Source organism: Nilaparvata lugens, chromosome 13 (genome assembly GCF_014356525.2).
Source record: "Nilaparvata lugens isolate BPH chromosome 13, ASM1435652v1, whole genome shotgun sequence".
Classification (NCBI taxonomy): domain Eukaryota; kingdom Metazoa; phylum Arthropoda; class Insecta; order Hemiptera; family Delphacidae; genus Nilaparvata; species Nilaparvata lugens.
In genome coordinates, this window is record NC_052516.1 from 8,415,747 (window position 1) to 8,440,367 (window position 24,621).

General features: G+C 34.1%; 1 protein-coding gene across 1 annotated transcript in view; it reads left to right on the forward strand.

Moving 5' to 3' along the window:
* LOC111055500 overlaps positions 1-24,621 on the forward strand; it is a 145,582-nt gene that overhangs the window by 85,329 nt on the left and 35,632 nt on the right. The window contains exons 18-24 of the mRNA XM_039439723.1: positions 2,072-2,264; positions 4,370-4,859; positions 6,642-6,794; positions 9,151-9,310; positions 11,599-11,824; positions 17,211-17,259; positions 18,328-18,453. Coding sequence (XP_039295657.1) covers positions 2,072-2,264; positions 4,370-4,859; positions 6,642-6,794; positions 9,151-9,310; positions 11,599-11,824; positions 17,211-17,259; positions 18,328-18,453 — 1,397 coding nt within the window. The remainder of the gene's footprint in view (positions 1-2,071; positions 2,265-4,369; positions 4,860-6,641; positions 6,795-9,150; positions 9,311-11,598; positions 11,825-17,210; positions 17,260-18,327; positions 18,454-24,621) is intronic.

The window sequence follows — 24,621 nt, forward strand, 5'->3', positions numbered from 1 at the left end:
AAATCCTAACCCCCTAACCTACAGTATCTTTTTACCTTTGAAATATCAAAAACTATAATTCTACCTGCACCCTAGCCCTTTCTATCATATTGCAATTTCAAAGCAAAAACCTAACTCAGCCTTATGAGACATTATCAAATATAACTTAAAAAACCTAACCCCTAACCCTTTCACATTCAATACTTCGGATTTCAAAGCAAACTCCTAACCCCCTAACCTATCCTTTCACCTTTGAAACAACAAAAAACATAACTCTACCTGGACCCTAGCCCCTTCTAGCATATTGCAATTTCAAAGCAAAAACCTAACCTATCCTTATGAAACATTATCAAATATAACCTAAACCTTAACCCTATTTTGTCAATTAGTTGAATTTCTACATTGTTGATAAACGATGTGGCAACCTTGCAATGCGTGAAAGAGATAGCACCATCTGCTTTGTTGAATGATACACAAGGATAGCAACACCATTGCAAATCACAAACTGCCATTATAACGTGGACCTCACTATAGATACTCGAAGAATACTTTTGAATAACTATGTGATAACTGTGACCGTTGCTGGCCGTTACTCTGTATCTGAGACAAAGAGAAGCTGCTTTTTGAAGCGGTCAGGGTTCTCCAACTTCTATTAGTGACTGTTAATGTTCTATCATTCAGATAAAAGTTATAGTGACTGTTCATGTGTTCATGCTACACATGCGAAGTTTCCCGTCTGAAAGTAGTCAGACGACTGACAAATTGGCAACTGCGCTTCTACCTATGACTCTATTAATCACTGTGATTGGCTGATCTCCCTCCATTTCTCTGCGCTGCATTTTCCTCCAAGTCTGAAGTAAATTCATATGGACTATAGTAAACTGATCAGAACGATACTATCTGGTTCAACTGGTAGGGATTGATTGTATGATTGAGTGCTTTATTCATTTAGATTGCAATATAGATAGATATTTATTGATAATTGTTACTAGACTGTTGCCTATGGTAACATTTACAAAAATTGACAATAAAATTGAATCAAACTTAAGAGATAAATAATAATTATTTAACAGTTCTGCAATAGTATTGATCAATTACAAATATCGAAGAAAATAATATAGTATATATTAAGCTATCACATTATACTAGATCACATTAGCAATACTGGAGGAAAAAAAAGAGAAATAAACTATGAAGGTGGTCCTATTACAAAACAATAGGAAATAATATCGTCTATTAAGACATTATACACTGGCTTATACATGTAAGGAATCAGCTTAGAAATCAGCAAAGTTCTAGATGAATTTACATAATATAAATTTAAATAATAATTATTGAACTGTACATGATAAGAAAGAAAAAAAATATGGGATACCTATTTATAATATTGTTAATTTAAATGCATTTAAGAAATAACTTGAAGATAATATTTTTTGCATGTACTACATAAATTGGCGGAGCTTTGAACATATCAAGGTCCATTCTTTGAAATGTGAGAATCCACTTTGGAGGGTGAGATCCACTCCAATGTTTTATTGCATATAAAATATAAATTATCAAGAAATAAGAAAAAACTTTTATAAACAGAAAGAGAAATATGAGTACCCTTTTTTTCAAATTATTTCGTCATGGCATGTTACGGCTAAATAATACCATTATCAAGTGTTTGGAAAATAATTGGTTTTCCAAGCACCTGATAATTGCATTATAAAGCCAAAACATGTTGTGAGGAAATAATTTTAAAAAAGGGTACTCAGTTTTCTATTTTTATTCATATTGAAAAGTAGCCCTAAGGAAAAAAGACAAAAAAACTTCTATTCAAACTTTTCAAAAAAGGTTACATTTCAAGAAAATATAAAAATATAAACTTGATAATCACATTACTGTTTATAAAACATGTTTTGAGTAAAGTATTTGAAACAAGGGTACTTTGATTTTCCATTTCTTGATAATAAAGCGTTGGTCTGTTGTATTTTACATGATTTTTTGTTTCATGAACCTCAAAATTATGTTTACTAGTTTCTACTTATTAGATTCAGTATGTGGCAGAACTTAATTCCTTTATTGTTTGTTCCAAATTCAATTTGTATAGAGCGGAAAAAGACTATTTGCAGTTATGAATACATTCTCATTCAAATCAAATGATCACTATAGATTTTTAAAGGAAATATTCTACTTTGATGGCTTGACAATTTACTTTGGCCTCACCAACATTGGCAAACCACAGTTGCAATTGACTGAATTCAAATATCTCAATGAAGAAACTTATGCTGTAGTGAAATTTGGTGAGTGCTTGATTTTATATCATCTTTCTCTCTATCTCGCAATATATTCATTCAGATAAGAAGTGGTTATTCATATGTTACAGCCTTGTATATGAAGCTCATCATCTTTATCTTTCTATCACATCATTTATTCAGACTTTCATTTTCCATCATTTAAGTCTGGTTTTCATTAGTAGAGTAAGTGGTATAGTTCCCTGGGAAGTGCTAACTATCTTTTGAAATCTCCCAATGAAAACGTTCATGGTAGAGTACTATACTCTGTACAAAATAACTTTTGACTTGGGATGTACATGTGCAGCAGAGAAGGCATAGAGCGGTAGGGATACAACAGCGGCTATGTTACCGTTTTGATCCGGCCAGTGTTCTCTAATTTCTAGTGTAAATTCAGGCGCTCATGTTAGGCTAAACTTACGAAGTTTCCTCTCTGCGAGCACTGACTCAACTGATTCTAATCTACAAATTGGCAACTGCGCTTCCACCTATGACTCTATCCATCACTGTGATTGGCTGATCCCCCTCCGTTTCTCCACGCCGCATATTCCTCCTAGTCAGAAGTAATATTGTATGGAGTAGGAGTATAGTTTTTAGTAGACTGGTACAGCACCGGGGGATAGTACTCTACCACCACTGCTTCTGACTCTACTCTACCACTACTATGCTAATGGAAACAGTCTCGATCTAGTATAGTAGAGTTGTGCCGTAGGCTATTAAGTTCAAGAAGTATTGTTATCTATTAAAAAGTATTAATTTATTAAAACTGGTTATTTATTAAAAAGTATTGACATTTTAAGGTTACTTCTTTTCACTAGACAACACACTCTACCAACTATTCTCAATTGTAGTGAAAACAGTTACTCGACCAAGGAAGTAGAGTGGAGTTAGTATGCCAGTTACTCGACCAAGTAAGTAGAGTAGAGTTAGCTCGGTAGAGTTAGTATGCCAGTTACTCGACCACCAACTCTACTAGTGAAAACCAGGCTTTATTCAGATGAAAGGAGTGATCCGTTGTCTATAGTGAGGTCCACGTTATAATGGCAGTGGAGAAAGATGGAGAAAAACGTTGCCGATCCTCTGTCTTGTCAATGCCTTGCTAGACGGTAGCTGATACTGGTTTATTGATGTGATATTAACGGTTTATTCATGTTTAAAATAATCAAGTATATTTTATTAGGCAAGAAATTATATTTCTGAATAATTTTCATAATTAAGATGGAATATTTTGTTAATTAATTATTAATTCTACATTGTTAAAAGACAATCTGGCAACAGAGCTAAGCGATAAAGAGATAGCGCTATCCGATTTGTTGAATGATAGACAAGGATAGCAATACCATTGCAAATCAAACACTGCCATTATAAAGTTGACTTCATTATAGTGAATAGAGTGCTTGCGTAACAGCCTAGAGATCCCGGGTTGAAACTCTATCATCACCAAAACTTTTTGACCAGTTCAGTCCATGTTATCGGATGGGCACGTTAATTTGTCGGTCCCGGTTGAAGTTTGACGGTCGTAGGGCCCATTGACGACCTAATTCAGGAGAAGTGGAATCTTCTAGCAAGAGAATCCCCACCACTATACAAATTTACTTCAGATAGATAATTTTTATTTATATACAAGAGAATTATTATAAAATTGCAATTTATTTTTGATGAGAGTGATGCCCACATAATGTCTAGGCTTGTGCGCGGGTAATGGGGTAAACGTAGATCTCGTTATAGATCACTTCACTTATATATGGGCTACTTAATTGAAATTAATAAAAACAATATAAAAAAATGTGGTACCCTTTTTATTTAAAATATTTTACACATAACGACTAGCTCCGGCCTACTTTGGCCATGCATTTTCAAGATGTTAAAATCTTAAAGAGTTTTAAAATGTTTTAAATAGAGAGGGTACTACATTTTTTATATTGTTTTTATTAATCTCATTAGAGACATATTTATTGTTAGTTGCTATGAATTGATTTATAAGCATGTACATAGTTAGTGAATTGAAAAGGTCAAACATAGTTACATGAATAGAAAAAAGAATGTAGTTCAATCTCAATATAATCTTAACGTTATACTGTAGTTTCATTGTGTATATTATTATGATTTTTCAGAGGGAAAAGCGAGAATGCTATATAATAATTTCGATAGGTTTATGAAAAATGGAGATAGCTCCAATCATGAGGAAGCCAAGGAAAATCCGGAAAACCACAACAATAAGGGTTCTAAGGAAAATTCGAAAGAAGCCACAGATGAGGGAGGTAATGGAAATTCAGAAAAACCCACGAATAAGGAAGGAAATGGAAATTCAGGAAAACCCATAAAAGATGGAGCTAATGAAAATTCGGGAAAATCCACGGATGAGGCAGCTACGGGAAATTCGGGAAAACCTACGGATGAGGGAGGTAATGAAAATTCGGGAAAATCCACGAATGAGGGGGCTAAGGGAAATTCGGGAAAACCCAATGATAAGGGAACTGGGGAAAATTCAGAGAACTCCAGTGAAGATGAAACTGAAGAAGTCTCGGAAAGATCTGCTTATTATGAAACAGAGGACGAATCGGAATATACCGGATTTACTGTGGGAGCATTATCAGATTTCAAGTGAGTTTCTCTATAGTGTCATTGTAACCGGTGGAGGTATTTTTAAACCCTACACCACACCTGAAATCATTTCTGTAACCGGTGACATATTAGTCTCTATTTATTAATCTTCCAAATATGAAATATATAAAAATACATGTGGTTTGATAGACATTCTTGCAGACTATACCACCGCTGGCCACCAATGTAAACGGAGGGGGGTTGTTTCTTCTTTTCTATAATATTTGCTAAAGTTTACTGCTATCAATTCATCTACCGGTATTTGAATCCTTGATTGGTTGGGAGCTATAAGTGGATTCGTTCATTCAAATGCACAGATTATCATCATTGTCACATATTCTAGCAAACATAGTAACTATAGTAACTACGAGCCAGGAACTTCAAAGGAAAATACTTTTAAAATTCAACCTCAGGTTTATTGAACTCTAAATCGGTAGAACAAATTATTAAAAGTCATTTAACATGTTAAATTTTCAAACAGAACAAAGTTATTCAGCAATCGATTCAGGTCAAGAAGACGTACTCAATTGTTTAATCTATACAATTTGGGAACCTGCTAGCTTGCTGCAACTAAATTCGGGCCTCGGTCATTCTATGTCACTAAATTTTGAGCTATAATACGAAAACAACAAATGTTTGGCACTCACCATTTTTAAAATTAAAATTTCGACTCTTCAGAATCACACACATAAGATTAAGAAAACTCACTATACTGGAACTCACACGCACAAATAATTTCCTGATTCTACTCCCACTAACTCTATTAAATTTGGTTTCCTATTCAACTAGATAAAAATTACTGATAACTGAAAACATAACAATTTGTCCCTCCGAATGGGAAATGGGCCCATTCAGAGGACCGAGGCTCGCACACCGTTACATGTTTTCCCAGTTATGTCTCAATTCGAACTGTGGCCTTTTCACTGAAAATTGTTCCCCCTCCACGAGCGTTGAGCATAACTTCCAGTGGAAAAGCCAAAGCTGCAAAAAGGTCAATGCTCGTACAATTTTCAAATACAGTGGCTTTTTCGACATGAAATTGAAACTGCACTTGGGAAATGCACGAAAATTGCTTTAATTTTGACAACTAGGCAACAAGTTAGCAAATTCCAACAAGACAGAGTCAATTCTCACACTAAAAACGCAGGGTTCATCATACAGTTAGAATCAAAGTTCATTTCAGTTCAAAAACCTGAAAAATAATATAAGATACACAAAAACAACTACAATACTACCCTCTCAATATTACACTATTACATCATCAATTTCTGCTTCAAAATCTTCCATCCAACTTGTAATAAAGTAACAAGAGATAATTAGTTCTATTTCAGATCAGATATTGCAGATTAAAGACTACCAACTGCTTTTGTAATGAAGTTTATAGAATCTTCTGTGTTTTTGTTAAGTTCATGTTGTAGTTGATTGATTGGTTTGATTCTTGACGACTGATCTGCTGGTCTCTCATTGGTTGGGTTGTGATTGGTTGAATCCTCTATTACTCATCTACTATTATGACTGTACTTGTCCTGACATCATCATCTGCTTCTTCTTCTTCTACTTCCTCTTCTCCTCCTTTCTCTTCTTTTCCTTCTTCTTCTTCTTCTTGTTCTTCTTCTTCTTCTTCTTCTTCTTGTTCTTCTTCTTCTTCTTCTTCTTCTTCTTCTTCTTCTTCTTCTTCTTCTTCTTCTTCTTCTTCTTTTAATAATTCAGTTGTTGCTCTGTATCATCCGTTTTGTGACACTTGAATCAATCAATGAAAATACTCATTGATATTTATTTCAGCTTGAAAGAATATGTTGCAAGAGAAATGTACTATATTCTTGATGGAACTGCGAATGAGGTATTCAGAACCAAAATTCAAAGTAAAGGAGCTACCTTAGAAATTGGAAAAATCTATGAACCTGATCCTAAAGCCACAGCCGAATACAGTATAACGTAAGTAGTGCCGAATTGAAAAGTTCATCATTATTTAGATATCAAGAATATTCTAGCAACAAGCAATAATATTAGATGAAACTTACAATACAAGTAGAATGAATGTAGTAACTGTATTTCTTGATTTACCATAAAACCATTGATTAGGCCTGTACAAAAATCTACAGTGATAAATTTTATAGAAAATTTGATAGACATCTCATAAGATTGAACGAGTATTATGTGAGATTTATGGCAGTGATAGGTGAACCCAATCAGCCATTGGAGGTATCACACGGATTGGCACCTATCTTGATGATTTTATACTGATATACAGTATTAGAGGAGGCTGTGGTTTTTTAAGGTACTGCGCGAGGTTTACTGATCACTACTACATACAAAATCACTTTTGACTTGGGAAGGCATTATTTATTTTACAAATAAAAACATTGTGTTGGTGACCTTGTTGTTTCCAAATAAAAACACAAGATTTGTGTTGGTGACCTTGTTGTTTCCAAATAAAATCACAAGCCCTGTGTTGGTGATGTTGTATTCTGCAATAAAAATTATTCATTTGTTATATTAAATGCAAAACCTCACTGTTATAGCTATGGTGAGATTAAAGTTATGAAGTCAGCACCTATAGTGAGGTCCACTTTATAATGGCAGTGTTTGATTAGCAATGGTATTGCTATCCTTGTCTATCATTCGACAAAGCGGATAGCGCTAACTCTTTCTCGGCTATGCTCTGTTCCCAGATCGTCTTTCAACAATGTCGTATTAATTAATAATTAAAAAAATATTCCATCTTAACTATGAAAATTCCTTACGGAATTATTAAGGAAGATAATTTCTTGCTGAATAAAATATAATTTATGTTAATCGAGAATGAACAGTCACGTCAATAAACCTGAATCATCTACCGTCTATAGAAGGCAGCGGATCGGCAACGTTGTTCTCCTATCGAGATTTGTGTTGGTGACCTTGTTGTTTCCAAATAAAATTACAAAATTTGTGTTATGATCTTGTTGTTTCCAAATAAAATCACAAAATTTGTGTAGGTGACCTTGATGTTTTCAAATAAAATTTGTGTTGATGACCTTGTTTTTTTCGAATATCACAATTCCTGTGTTGGTGATAATGTATTTCACAAAAAAATCATGAGATTTGTGTTGGTGACCTTGTTGTTTCCAAATAAAAACACAAGATTTGTGTTGGTGATGTTGTATTCTTCAAATAAAATAACGAGATTTGTGTTGGAGACCTTGTTGTTTCCAAATGAAATCACAAGTCCTGTGTTGGTGATGTTGTATTCTTCAAATAAAATAACGAGATTTGTGTTGGTGACCTTGTTGTTTCCAAATAAAAACACAAGATTTGTGTTGGTGATGTTGTATTCTTCAAATAAAATAACGAGATTTGTGTTGGAGACCTTGTTGTTTCCAAATGAAATCACAAGTCCTGTGTTGGTGATGTTGTATTCTTCAAATAAAATAACGAGATTTGTGTTGTGACCTTGTTGTTTTCAAATAAAATTACAAGTTTTGTGTTGGTGATGATTTATAAACAACAAGGTCAACAACACAAATCTCGTGATTTTATTTGGAGAATACAACATCACAGGACTTGTTGTTTCATTTGAAAACAACGAGGTCACCAACACAAATAATGCTATTTTATTTGAAAAATACAACATCACCAACACAGAACTTGTTATTTTATTTGGGAACAACAAGGTCACCAACACAAATCTCGTGATTTTATTTGGAGAATACAACATCACTTTTAGACGGTATTCAGTTTTATTGATGTGACTGTTCATTCTCGTTCAAAATAAATTATATTCCATCAAGCAAGAAATTATCTTTCTTAATAATTCCATAATGAGTCTTCATAGTTGAGATGGAATATTTTGTTAATTGATAATTAATACTACATTGTTAAAAGACGATCTGGGAACAGAGCAAAGCGAGAAAGAGATAGTGCTATCCGCTTTGTTGAATGATAGACAAGGATAGCAATACCATTGCTAATCAAACACTGCCATTATAATGTGGACCTCAATATAGGTGCTGACTTCATAACTTTAATCTCACCATAGCTATAACAGTGAGGTTTTGCATTTAATATAACAAATGAATGATTTTGAATCTTGAATCATGATTTTTGAATGGATATTTCATGCAAATAGAACAAAAGTGATAGTCTCAATCTATTTTATAACAATAGTGTAGAACTTCAATCACAGCTTTTAAGCTACTGAAGTTCTTTTCTTTTTTCATCATGATACTGTTTCTTTATAATGATTGCATTGTAAAAATATTTGTAAAATATGTCAGTGTTGTGAATAAATTTCAATTTCATTTTTTTCCACAAGATGCGATCGACTGAGTTTGAAAAAAGTTACAATACATTATTTGGAAAACCGTGAGCTGATACGAGTTGCAAAGCTTGATGCATCGAATGTGCCCGTTGTAATGCAGAAAGACGAATTGGAGGAATACTTTGATCACTCAATGAGAGTCTACCACTGTCTGGTGAGCTTCAATAAATTATAGATTTTTATTAAATTATATGAATTATCAGGTTTATCAAAATTCTATTAGGTTTTATCAAAGACTTGACATTATCCTCTAACTTTTTTCTTTGGTTTCTTCTTCTCCTTCTTCTTTTTCTTCTTCTTCTTCTTCTTCTTCTTCTTCTTCTTCTTCTTCTTCTTCTTCTTCATCTTCATCTTAAAAACAAGGATTAGGCTATAACTTGTTCCAACTCACATCCAGCTAATTATTCGAATACACCTATAATATTGCAGAATTTCCTATTATTGCCACCGCTTACGTGGTCTGCCAACATCTCCTTTGTCTACTGGCTGATAGGCCTAATTAAAGATTTTTAATGGAATTCTCTCAGCTGGCTTCTTTGGACATACTTCCTCCATTGATGCCGATTCTCTGCAACTCTTTCATTCATACTGCAGATATTCAATATTGGATTCCTGAAATGATCTCTTCTGTTACATACCTTGGTTCTTCGGAGAAATCTCATCTCGGCTGCCTGCAATCTACTTTCAAGTGGCTTCATAGTAGCATAGAGAAACAATAGCGTAAGTAGATATCCCATGGTATAGGGAATTTATGTCGCAACTTTTACTGTTATCTCAAGCTGATTACTGTCGATTATTGTCAATTTTTACTGTTTTGTTGGGGTGAGAGTGTATGAACGACACAATTTGAGAGACTACCAGCGTCACACAGCTGCATAGGAAAGAACTATGTGAACTATCGGCTTGGGATAACAGTAAAAGTTGCAACATAAACGCCCTATACCATGGGATATCTACTTATGCTATTGTTTCTCTATGATAGTAGTAACCCATGATTTACTACCGTAGAGGACTGGAGTGGCCATTACCTTATAAAATTTCATAATCGTGTCTGTTTTGGCTTTTCTACCCAAAGTTCTGCTGATAATTTCAAATATATTAATATTTTTCTCTCAAATTTCTTCCCAGTGAGTGACTATTTCAAATTTGGAAATGAAAAGGAACAAAATCTGATAAATCTGATAACGGTGACTGGGATAGCTGTTCTCAGCCTGATGACTCGAGGCTCCAGTCATTAGTATTAACTCGTATAATAGTTTTTTCGCCCCACTTGTATGTAATGAGCTGGTCTTCGTGCGTCATATGGAGGCCGAAAGTGATTGTTTCCTGACCAGGCCGGTAAAATTTTTTCGCCCCACTTGGATGTAATGAGCTGGTTTACGTGCGTCATATGGAGGCCGAAAGTGATTGTTTTCTGACCAGGCCGGTAAAATTTTTAAGGGGCCCTAGGGCTGTAAAATAACCTTGAAGTCAGCTGATTCTGATTTGATGTGAACGTGTTTACAAAATAGTTTATGAAACGGAATCAGTTTATGCTTCTAGAATTGAATAAAGTTTTTGCAATAAGATACTATCATTTTATTTGGATGAATGAAATACAAATAATGAGATATTATAAAATATTCAAATTCAATTTTCAGAGTATAATAGAATCTAACCTCAAACCTCCTAGTACAGCGTTTATCATGGAACATGGTGGATAAACGGAATCATATTATGCTTTTAGAATTCAATAAAGTATTCTGTAATAATATACTATCATTTTATTTGGATGAATAAAATACAGATAAGATATATATTATGAACTATTCAAATAATTCTATTTTCAGAGTAGGATAGAACTTCTAACCTAAACTTCCGTTGACATTCAGATTGGCCAAATTTCAAGTGTGCTAAAACAGCTGATCAAAAACTTTTCATTATTTGTGTTTATTATTCAATAATTAAAACATTTATAAGATCATATCATTGTCATTTGAAAGAATAAAAAAGTATAAACTCAACCTCCCACATAATTGAACATAATCTTTTAGGTTATTTAGACAAATCAGAATAAAAAAAAATACTTGGACAATTTCCTGATATTCGGATTTGCTAGAGCTATGAGCTTCCACTTTTGCTTTCGGAAGTGCTTAATAAAGAATTATTCTCATATTATTATATTGTTTATTTTTCTGTGTGGCAAAAAATAGCGTTCGCACCACGGGCAAAAATGTTTTTCCGGCTCTCAATCGTTTCTAGTCCTCAGCCTACGGCCTCGGACTTCAAAACCGATTTCGAGCCGGAAAAGTCTCATTTTCGGCCCTAGGTGCGAAATATACTATTCTTTCTAATAGTTTTTCGATTTGTATAATTATCATCAAGCTATCAAAATGAGCTCGCTACGTGCGTTCGATGAATTTGAATTTTCAAACTTAATAGAGAATTTTTCTTGGATGACAGGATCACAGTAACGAATACTATAGAGTGGAAAATAGATTGCGGACGAAAAACAGTCATCCAATCAAACAAATTGATTACTACGATGGCGTCACTGTTGAAAAAGATGGGGACCAATTTGTAATAGAGGAAATCAAGTATATAGTGGAATTGGAAGAGGCCATTGATCCTAACAACTACGATGAAAATGTTCCCAATGTACGATTTACATATAAAGAAATCAGATTTGGTGAGTTACTTCCACTTTCAAATGTTAATGTAATATTATCACAGGCAAGAATAATTATAAAAAATCTGAATCACATATTACATATATTCAGTGGCCCTATGGGGTGCTAGAGAGAGTGAACTTCAGCAAATTTTCATTTGTCAAAAGAAAGCATTGCCCACTATGTTGAGGTTGCATCCACGAACACATTAGGGACTATTACAATCTTTCTGTCTCTATATTTTGGAAATGTGTGTTCACATTTTGGAAATTAGGTGTTCACTACAAACCATTAACAAGACGCATGAATATAATACATGACATAAGAGTATCTTCTTGGAATATCAGAGATTGACTTTGTATGAAGAAAAACCCAGTTATATTGGTAGAAAGATTTACCAAGTACTACCAATTCGGTTGCGGGAAATATTAACGATAAAGGAGTTCAAAAGGCTGTGCAAAGGCTGAAAATAAACTTTCTACTGGTGATATCTTTCATAGTATTTCGATTTGTGTATCATCAAGCTATCAAAATAAAAAAGTTTTCTCAGAAAAACATTTTTTTCCGATCATCAATTTATGAGATATGAGCGCCTAAAGTTCAAATTTTTGGCACAGAACATTTCGAATAAGGTGAAAAATAAATTCATGAGATTCAGTGGATAAATTCCTCATGGTATTGATGATTGAATAAAACAAGAATTTCCTGGAAATATCAATCTTTGATAAAGTTATTCAATTTACCAAAAATGACCAAAACATGTTTACTTCTTTTGAGTTATTTTTGGTCATTTTTAGTAAATTGAATAACTTTCTCAAAAATTAATATTTTCAAAACATTTTTGTTTTATTGAATCAGCAATACCATGAAGAATATTTATCCTCTGAATCTCATGGATTTATCTCTTACAGAATTTGAAATGTTCTGTCCCAAAAATGTGAACTTTAGGCGCTCATATCTCATAAATCGATGATCGGAAAAAAAATTTTCCTGAGAAAACTTTTTCATTTTGATAGCTTGATGATATACAAATCGAAAAACTATGAAAAATATCACCAGTAGAAAGTTTATTTTTAGCCTTTGCACAGTCTTAAACGAAGTTTGAAATTATTTCTAAAGGAAGAGTGCTTTTATAGTCTGAAGGACTTTTTTGACTACTGTGATAAGAGTCAAAGACAAATAGTAATTATATACTAGATAATATCCAGTATTTATATTATAAATTTATGAAAAATTAATGGTGTCTCGCTTTTTGCTAGCACTTTGACTTGTCTGACGCCGTTGAGGCCAACCAGACGTAATATATCTATCTATCTTTTTATTCTACGGTTGTAGAAGTTAAATCTTGTATGGTTGTGAAAATTATAAGGGTCGGTTTCCTAGTTCGGGATTTAGGTAAGTTCTTGACTTTAAACAGCTGGAATCAGAAAATTCGCTTTCCAAAACAGTGAGTGGCACTAGGCCTACCTCGATAAACAAAGCCATAGTGCATGACAGGTGGTTGATGGTAACGTCAGCACAGGTAGGGCTCCTACACCAATCAAAACACTAGCCGCTACAGATCAGCTGAAACCAACAAATTTCTATCGGTGTAGAAGTCCTACCTGTGCTTATGTCACCAGAATGCACTAGAACTGGATGATGGAAATTTATCATTTTTTTAAAAATCATCAAATGCCTTTGCACAGTGACAATTTGAACTTATTTTCATTCTAAATTGGATCAAATCCATGTCAGGTTCCATGCATTATAATAATATTCATTTTGAGTTCAAGCCACAAGCTGATTGGATTTCATTCAAGCTTTGACTGTGTGCAAACGGCCGGCCCTTGGTGTCGTTTGCCAGTTTGAACCAAATATCAATTCAAACTGGATTGAATTCATATCAAGTCTCGTTTGTAATGATGTGGTTTATTCTAAGTTTAAGCCACCAACTGATAAAATTTAATCTCAAAATGAATTGCATTATAGCATAATAATATCAACTAGCCGTCAGGCTCGCTTCGCTCGCCATATCCGTCTAGCCAGGGGGCTCCCCCCCTGGACCCCCGACTGGATCGTCCAAGAATGAGATCAGCAGGCTCGCTTTGCTCGCCTGCATTTTTCATTTGAGCATTTTTATCATATGTTAGGACGATCCAGTCGGGGGTCCAGACTAAACGTCTGGCTAAACGAATATGGCGAGCGAAGCGAGCCTGACGGCTAGTAATATAATATTCCCAGGAATAGCTCCGATTGAAGTAGCAGTGCCCAATCAATTTTTCCGGGAAAAGTGGATTTCAATCTTCAACTTGGTACCAACCTAACAAAGTCAACTCAACTTAATGCCAACCTGACAAAATTATAAATTTATTTACCAGTTAACAACTGTTTCGAAGAGGTACTCTCTCTAGCTGATTATAGTTCTATATTAACATATGGTATGGACATTAATTTTTCAATTATAATTAAGAGAATAAGAAGAAGAATATACATGCTAAAAGACGAACTCTAAACCCTTAAAAACCACCCTTAGAGTTAAAATATTACCAAAAGATTTCTTAGTGCGCCTATCAAGGGTCAACTGAACATACCTACCAAATTTGTACGTTTTTGGTCCGGTAGATTTTTAGTTCTGCGAGTGACTGAGTCAGTCAGTCAGTCAGTCAGTGAGTGATTGCCATTTCGCTTTTATATAGATTAAATTCACTTTAAGCTGAGTTCAGTTTAAACCTGCACTGTGCAAATGATTCTACACGATGAATGTTGTTGTTGTAGAGTAGAGAAGATGTTGAAATCATCTTGAATTTTTTTTTCAATTCAAAAATTAATCTATTTCGCACAACATGATATTATTACAAAACATTGTACCGGCTAAAAATACAAAATAAAAAATACTTATGAAAATTGTGAAGACGTGTTTCTGATATCTGCGAGAGCAGTTGCTAAATTCCCTCTTTTGCGAATAGATTCACAAAAAATTAAGGCCGTCCGGCTCGCAAAATTGCTGGGTTCAAACCTCAGCTCTAGCTCAGTGGTAGAAACATGAATTTTCCCAATACAATTAATCGCCATAGGGTTCAATGACCAGTGATTATTAATATTCTTACCGCTGCTTCTATGAAGTTCTTGAAGAATACCAATGAGGAAATCAAAAGAATAGTTGATGACTGATTATCAGTAACCATGCACACAATAAAGAATAATAAAGACCGACTATAGTTTTTCTAGTTGATCCTTAAAACGCTTGTCATGAATACAGGTGTTCACCAATTTATCCTTCTAAAATTCCTTAGAACTTACAACGCCAGTTCTTGAAGCTCTCTGGATCCTTATATGATATAACTGGAACCTTATTAATATAATTATCAATATATTTTTTCTGGCGGACTAATATGACTATCATCAAAGGATGATAAGTATGGAGTGCTCTTAATAAGATCAATATTAATTGATTCAATAATTTTATATGCTGCTGAATATTTATTGGTACCAAAACAGCTCAAGCTGTATATCACGAGATGAATTAGGATAAAATAAAATTCTATGATTTGTATGCTGACATAAAACACAAAATATATTCCCATAAGACAATGTATATAAAATTTTCGATATCTATAAATTTTCAATATATATATAAAATTTTCATATATCTATAATATTCTCCTTAAATAAATTCTTTTCTAAAATCCGAATAATTATCACAAGATTTAATAGCATTCACATTATTGAGTTTTAAAATTTACAAATTTGTATTTAATACTGATATATGGACTTTAAGTCAATTCAGAATTCTACAAATAAAAACCTGTTCGGTCTGCAGATTTAATATGATATACTTTGATCAATTTACAAATAATGATTATTAACAAATTAATATTCAACATGAGATCTCAGGGTTTTATATGAGTTCAGGCCGTGCATGGAAGTAAGCTTCCTACATATATCAAGTAAATTCATAAACTGTTCTTATAAATAATGTGATAGCACTCAACACGTTGCGATTTTTCCTTTAATTTAATTTAACTTGTATAGCGCTTTTGATTAATTCCCTAATTATGCTTAGAAAGGCCTAAAACGAGCTCGTTTGATTTATCACTCACATTAATGACGTTCTTGACGGTCTCGTGGATTGAATTAATTATTTCCAATAATTAATTAGGCAGGTCCCTTTCGTCTCTGCTGGGCTAACGCGTGGTCCAGATTTCTTGTAGATTTCTTTCCGAATTGAAGATATATTTATGGGAATTGGTTATAAATTACGAACTCTTCAACAACACTGAGTTCACAGATAATTTAACATTAATTACAAATATTTCACATTTAAAAAAGGGGTTGGCTTGATAATTTTAAAATTTTAAAGAAGAAAGAACCCTAAACTCTATGTGCATCCTCTCGGGTCAAGATCACAAGCCAGAAGAAAGTGGTTTTCAGAAAAATTTATCTCTTCCTAGAACAATTTTGTAAGCTTCTTTCTGATTGGCCTTCAATTTAATAAACTCAATACAATTGGTCGCCTCAGAATCAGGGCTTCTTCAACTTTATAATAGAAAAAATGATATAAAAAGTTTTTATATAAATATATGGAGTGTTTATCTTGAACTATTTTCATAAATAAATCGCGATATACGATGTTAATAAACAATATACATTTAGTTTTTTTTTTATGTGAGTTTTGTATACTCTTGATCTTCGTGCTTTTTAGATTATAATAAATATTTATACAGCAATAATAGTTGTCCGTATTTCTATACATCAACCCTCCTTAGTATATATAATACATCTTTTGTGAGTGAATTTTTATAATTCAACCTATATTGGTTGATCGACAATCAGCTGATTCGCTAAGTATTGATTCAAATAACTATCGATTTATTCTAGATCGATTGATTCATTTAAAAGTGTAAACAAATACTTCTAACCTCAATGTACATGCAAACTTTTATTTTTTATAATCCGCCAATAATAAGTGAGCCGCTTTATAATTTTTAATTTCGCCAATGGATTCTCAGTTGTTGAATCACAGTTATACATGTTTTCTTATCATTTTAGATAATACAATTTCTCTTTATCACTAACAATATTCGATTTAAGTTGATTGATCCTTTGACTAGGTCTAACTTTCTTTTCCATTTTATAATTCTATTAATATTTCACTGGTTTACTCCAAGTATTCTGTGGTGTGACAAAATCCACTTTAAAAACAACTTATTTTAACATTATTTGTTTTGCTTTAGAGGACAAAAACATGAAGTGAAATAAAGATTGGCACTCCCAGACATAAGCCCTAATGGAGTGCACTTATCTCAAAATAAAATAAATTTAAAGACTTTAAAGTAGTAGGACAGCTACGCTCTACACAAGAAATGAACTCTATTTATGTAGAAAATTTTCAGAAACTTAATGAAAATTATTGAAACTTTTCAGAGGGTTATGTCAGCTATGACACAATGGAGAAAAAAGTTTATTACAACAGGTGAGTGATCTTATATCAATTCTTTATTTTGTTAGATTAGATTTCTCTTGAAGACATATCTCTAATTTGAGCACGTATTTGTGTGAGTCTATTTTTTTCAAATCTCATGGAATATGGAGAAAGTATTAGAACTGCGCTGTAAGTTAGTAAAGGAAGTAAATTCTTAAGATGATATCGAACTTTGGCTTTGAGCATTCACGATAGTTGTAGCTTCCGGTTGTCAGTTATCAAATCAGCAGTGATCATGTTATTATTTCGATTTTTTATGAATTGCAATCAAACTTTGGCTTTGTTCATTCGCAGTCGGCAATTACCATAGTCAGTTATTGATCCAGTGATTATACTCCAGTTATCAGATTGAAATTGTCAGTTATCAAATCAGCAGTGATCATGTTATTATTTCGATTTTTTATGAATTGCAATCGAACTTCGGCTTTGTTCGTTCACAGTCAGCAATCACTGTAGTCAGTTATTGATCCAGTGATCTTACTCCAGTTATCAGATTGAAATTGTCAGTTATCAAATCAGCAGTGATCATGTTATTATTTCGAATTTTTATGAATTGCAATCGAACTTCGGCTTTGCTCATTCATAGTCGGCAATTATCGTAGTCAGTTATTGATCCAGTGATCATGCTCCCGTTGTCAGATTGATAATAATTCCCGTTGACATACTCGAGTGAAATGAGTTCCAAATGTTTTTTTGACACTGCAATATATTATCAAGAGAGGCCATGTGCCGCTTCTATTGCAGGAAAATGCTTAAGCATACTACTTGTACTTGTACTAAAGTTGTACTTGTAGTTAACAACTACAACAGTCTTCAATTCAATATCCGTTATTAATTATTCATTATGCATTATTCATTATTCATTGTCTATGGTTTATTGTTCATTATTCATTGCCCATTATTCATTATTTATTGTTCATTATTCATTATTGATAGTTAGACCAGTGCATTTTATTAAGTTGTGCCTGTATTGATAGATAGGTTAGGTTAGGTTAGGTTATGTTAGGATTCTACCGTTCTCTAACCAATTCTTAAAAATGATTGTATTGCTATTTGTAGGCAGAAAATAGAGTACTTGTTGGACAGAGAGATCCACCATTCTGTCAATTCAGCGAAAGCAACTACTACAATTGAGGTTGATTCACATTCTGATATGACACTTGGGTTCCCATCAACACCGTTTCAGTAAGTGAGGAACTTAAATCTATATATGGGTCATTTTTCTCAACATCTATAAAAGACCATATATAAAAGACGAATATGAATGATGGATAATTTAATCACTAAGCCAGTTACACACATATCGATTTTTGGACATACGATTTTTTGTCCTACTTATGAATTCTATCAGATTAAACGGAACTTGAAAAACGTCATCAGTTTGAAATCATCTGTTTAATCTAATAAAATTTATAAGGACGGCAAAAAATCGCACGTTTAAAAATCTGGTGTGGCGCACTCACAAAACTTTCCTTGCCGTTATGAAAATTGATCACCTGACGCTAGTGTTCCTGCGCATCTAAAGTCTACTATTCGAAGATCTGAGCCAGCTTGTGACAGGACAATAACGCTGGAGACATACGAGGTCTGCTATCTCTACATAGTGAATCATTTAATAGAATCAACAGTTTGCAATTGGATAATCACATTTTCTCGAATTTCGAGCTTATTTTCAATTTAGGTGAAAATGTTACCGAATATTAATTGTAGAGATTTTCATGCTCAATCTTTCCCACTCGAAGTTTTTGGTTTTAATTGTATCTGAGACCTGATAATTGGGAATCTAAAATCAAACTTTGCATAGATGGGGCGAGGTTCCTGACATTTTTACAGATATGAGACGAATGGCAGTTGATAGAGCTTATCAATGACTATCTTAGGTATAAATTTAATCAAAATCGTTGTAGCCGTTTTTGAGAAAATCGCGAAAAACCCTGCTTTTGACAACATTTTCGCCATTTTAGCCGCCATCTTGAATTGCATTTGATCGAAATTGTTCGTGTCGGATCCTTATAGAGGAAGAACCTCAAGTTCCAAATTTCAAGTCATTCCGTCAATTGGGAGATGAGATATCGTGTACACAGACGCACACACAGTGATTTTGGGTATTGGTCTGTATGTGTGGGTGTGTGTATGAGTGTATGTGCGTCTGTGTACACGATATCTCATCTCCCAATTGATGGAATGACTTGAAATTTGGAACTTAAGGGCCTTCCACTATAAGGATCCGACACGAACAACAATTTCGATCAAATGCAATTCAAGATGGCGGCTAAAATGGCAAAAATGTTGTCAAAAACAGGGTTTTTCGCGATTTTCTCAAAAACGGCTCCAACGATTTTGATCAAATTCATACCTAAAATAGTCATTGATAAGCTCTATCAACTGCAACAAGTCCTATATCTGTAAAAATTTCAGGAGCTCCGCCCCATCAATGCAGATAGATTCCCAATTATCAGGCTTCAGATACAATTGAAACAAAAAAAATCAAGTGGAGTAGATTGAGCATGAACATCTCTACAATTAATGTTCAGTAACATTTTCACCTAAAATTGAAAATAAGCTTTAAATTCGAGAAAATGTGATTATTCAATTGCAAATTATTGTTGATTCTATTAAATCATTCACTATGAAGGAATAGCAGACCTCTTGTGTGTCTCCAGCGTTATTGCCCTGTCACCAGCTGGCTCAAATCGTTAAATAATAGTAGACTTGAGATGCGCGGGAACACTAGCGTCAGGTGATCAATTTTCATAACGGCAAGGATTTAGAAATTGGGGTACCTTAATTTTTCTCGGAAAGCAATACTTTCCTTACCTATGATAATAGGGCAAGGAAAGTAAAAACCACTTTTTTGGACCCAGGGGACCTTGAAACGTATAGAGATTTAGAAATTGGGGTACCTTAATTTTTTTCGGAAAGCAATACTTTCCTTACCTATGATAATGGGCAAGGAAAGTAAAAAATACGATTTTTTGCCGTCTTTATGAATTTTATAACAGATTAAGAGCAGCAAAAGATCGAACGCCCAAAAATCGATGTGTGTGTAACTGGCCACTTATAAATAAATAAATATAATTTTATTGCCAAAAAATTCACAGAGTGGAAGACAATGGCCCATATCAATAAAACCAGAGCAAATGCTCATGAGCAAGAGCATGGAGCATAAGGTTTTGCTCATGAGCAAAAGGTAGAAGCAAAAGCATTTGCTCATTTTTATATGAATAAGCTTTACCTTTTACTCTTACCTTATGCTCCTGAACTCTGGAGCAAATGTTCACGTATTTTAGAGATTTTTCATCAGCTGATTCGCTTTTGTAGCCTTAGTTTGTTTCTATAGCTCACGGAAGCGCTAAATATGCAAATAGGGTGCACCGCTTGTGTTTGCGTCGTCTGCTTTTTTTTCTATTTATGAATAGTTTTAGGTTAGTTGAGTTTAGAATTTTGAAATAATAGCGTGAAAAAATGTCATCTATATAATCATCTTCAGCATATTCTTATAATATCAATAGCCCTCTTATAATCGTCCACACTCTCAGCTTCTTAAATGCCTATCTCCTATTTTGTGATGACTATCTTTTGTATTTTTTATTCTTTTGTAGGGATAATGGTGATATATATCATGGTTGAATCTAATAAGAGTTTTATAGTTCTCAACTATTGGTTGTGTTCGTATCTGGTATAGTTTCCTCTTCCTCAAACGGATTAGTTGAGCCATTTTACTATGAGCAAAAGGTGATAAGCTGCTCTAGACTAGACTCACCTTTTTTGAAGCATTTGCTTCAAAAGTTGAGCAAATGCTCTAGTTTATTCATACAATTTTGAGCAGCATCTTTCACTTTTGAGCAAATGCTCAAACTATTTTTTTTTTTTTTTGATGAGCATGAGCAAAAGGTTTTGCTCACTTTTATTCATAGAAAATGAAGCAAATGCTCCATATTTTAGAAGTATAAGCAAATGCTCCAACTTTATTCATATGGCCCAAGGTCAATACACAAAATATAACACACTAATAAGAGTGAGATATCACTGCTTACAGCATGAGCTGTGTATGGTCACTCTCACTCATCAACATAATCGCCTTGAAGATTGAGGCATTTGTCAACCAGTGCACCAGCAACTAAAACTCTTATCTTCAAGATTTTGCCGCCAAATTAGTTGAAGTGAGCTATGACGTTGTTTTTGAGCTCCTGAGGAACTTAATAATGTTTTGAGTTCTGGAAAAAGGTACAAGTTACTAGCGAACAAGTCAGGTTTGTATGACGGGTGATCGGAAATATATCATTTGATTTATTGAAGGAGTTGTTCGGTTTCACCAAGACTGTGAGGATGAGATGACATGGATAACAACGATTTAATTGACATCTTTGAGTTCCGAATTCATTCACGCACAGCATCATCATTCATAAGATATTCTGGGTGACCTAAACTCATTCCTAGAGTAAGGTCCACGTTATAATGGAAGTGTTTGATTAGCAATGGTATTGATATCCTTGTCTTTCATTCAACAAAGCGGATAGCGCTATCTCTTTCTCGCTTTTCTCTGTTGTCAGATCGTCTTTTAACAATGTAGAATTTATAATATTAATTAACAAAATATTTTATAAGGGCATGAATGCCCTTACTAGAGAGTACAAGAAGATACAGGAAAATCGAAGCCTGCCAATACATGAAGATATACAAGATGCCAATCAGAGACGTCTGCAATCTCGTAAGCCACCGGTTAGGACGGCAATTACAGCCTTAGATTCAGGTTTCCGTATAACTGAGGCCTGGCAACAAGCGTGGTCTGCAAAGCAGAACATTGACATCCCATTTGTAACCAAAAGGCCACCAGGCTTCGATTTGCCTCGTAAAACATGGTCGGCATTGAATAGGGTACGAACTCATCATGGTAGATGTGCCTATCTGATGCATAAGTGGGGGAAGGCTGACTCCCCTTTCTGTGAGTGTGGAGCAGTCCAGACTGTGAGACATATAGTGGAGGAATGTCCCAGATCAGCATACACAGGTGCACATGAAGATTTCCTGGTGGCTAAACCAGCATCAATAGCCTACTTAAATACCCTGGAAGCATGCCTCTAATTTCCAGGTCAAAAGTGACTAAGATATTTTCATTCGATTTATATATGAATTTTCTATTGTTTTCTTTTTTTTCGAATTTTGTGATCATAAATGTGTTGTGTATACTGCCATACGCTAAATAAATAACAAAATATTTCATCTCAATTATGAAAATTATTGAAAAATATAATTCCTTGCTCAATTAAAAATATAATTGATTATTTTAAACAAGAATAAACCGTTAATATTACATCAATAAACCTGTATCAGCTTCCATCTATAGAAGGCATTGACAAAACAGAGTATCGGCAACGTTTTTCTCCTATCTTTCTCCACTGCTATTATAACCATGAGAGTTGGTAGCACTGGCTGCCTTGATTGTTTGCTCTAGTGTCGTGTCTGTTATTTTTCATATTTTAAAATGTTTTGGATAGTTTTTAATCAATAATCGATAGATTTTTCATAAAAGTTAATGATGGACTTTCAGTAATGTGTATAGAAAGTTTGTGATCTATTGGAACTTGGATTTATTCGGAATTTCATTTGTTTCTAACCTAGTGGACATTGCAAGAAATTGACAGTTTGATTACACTTTTCGAGCTTGATGAACCTTGAACCCTCTGCTAAGAACCTAACGGATATAAATTTACCCTCACAAAAACTGTCTCTAATGATTACTTTATTGTGAGAAGTGATATAAAAAGGAACACTCCTAAACGCTGTTGTTTTCCGTATCAATTCTTACCCCATCTGTTGCTTGTGTTACGATTGACTGCGAAACATCGTCGGAGTTATCCTTTCTGCTGTTACAGTGTTCAATTATTTTCTCTCTCAGTATCACTCACCCTCTCAATTTCACCGGCTCAATAATTCCTTGTTGTTTTTAAGCAGCTCAATTTATGTGCAACTGATAGCGTTCTCCTTATCTTGTTTTCATACCTGTACAAGAGTTGCCGGCTGACGTGACTGCTAGCAAAATAGGTAGCGTCTTTCAGTTGCTATGACAACGCTGACTGTCGACAGTGACCACCAGTTTTCTTATCAGTGAACTTTCTCTTTCAATAGAACCGGTGTTTTCACTTTTCATAGAGACTATGAAGCCAATGACGACTCGTCAAAGGCGCGAAAATTTGATTCGCGCGCAATCGGAGCTCAATAGTTTAAATGGTGACTTAATCAATGCTGATGTTGTTGAACTGGCAGTTAATGTTAGGGAAACACTCTCTATGATAGCTGAAAAATATTCGAATAATGCAATAGTTGACTTGATTCCAAATATTATCGGAGTCTTAAATAAACTTGACAGTTCTATTTCGGAGAACAATGAATTGAGAAACGATCTTATGGAGATCTCAGTTGAAAATAAACAGTTGGCTAAATCCTTGAGTGATGAGAGGAACAGAAGAAAGGAATGTTTTGAGGACTCTTTGGTCAATGAAGGGAGAGCAGACGAGGAAATAAAATTGCTGAAATCACGCATTGTCAGTCTAGAGGCAACTAAACGCAGTTTGAGTGAAGAGTTGAAAAATAAAAATGCTATTATAAATATAATTCAAACAGAACAAAATAGTTTTTATGATAGAGGAGATATCCTTCTGGAACAAGATTCAATTAAAGATACGGACTTTATCATATCTAAAAAAGTTGTTAAGCCTAAGAATGGACAGAGAGAGAGTAATCCAATCGTGACAGAGAATAGGTTTTCCGTACTCTCTTCTAACACATCGTCACCTTTGATGCCGGATAAGTTCAAGGTACAAGTTGAAGTTCACCAACCCCCCTCAACGCGAGAAACAACTCACTTGAAACGCCGTAAGAATATCACCTCCAAGAAGAAACAGAGAGTTACTTTTCTAACTGATAGTCAGGGAAAACAGTTCTGTAAACACACGAGAGACCTGGGAGATGATTTTGAGGTTTTAGTTTCCACCAAATCGAGTGCTAAGTTGAAAAATGTTGTTCTTGATAGTTGTAGTTTGATCAAGGACTTTACTGAGAGAGACTTTGTAATTGTATCGGCGGGTTCAAATGATTTTAGTGTTAAGGTTGACCCGCTAGCACTGGGTGATCATGATGCACTATGTTTCTTTGTGAGATCAAATTCAAATTCGGGAAATTCTGGTAAAAAACAGAGTTTGCAGCCACAGAGTTTCAGGCCAATAACCTCAAGGGCATTGCACTGGTTTTGCTATAGACTTAGTTTGGTCGATTGGACTAGAGTAACCATTCATGACAGGGCTGAATACAATTTTAATGCATTTTTCAATATGTTTAACGGTTTGTTCTTGG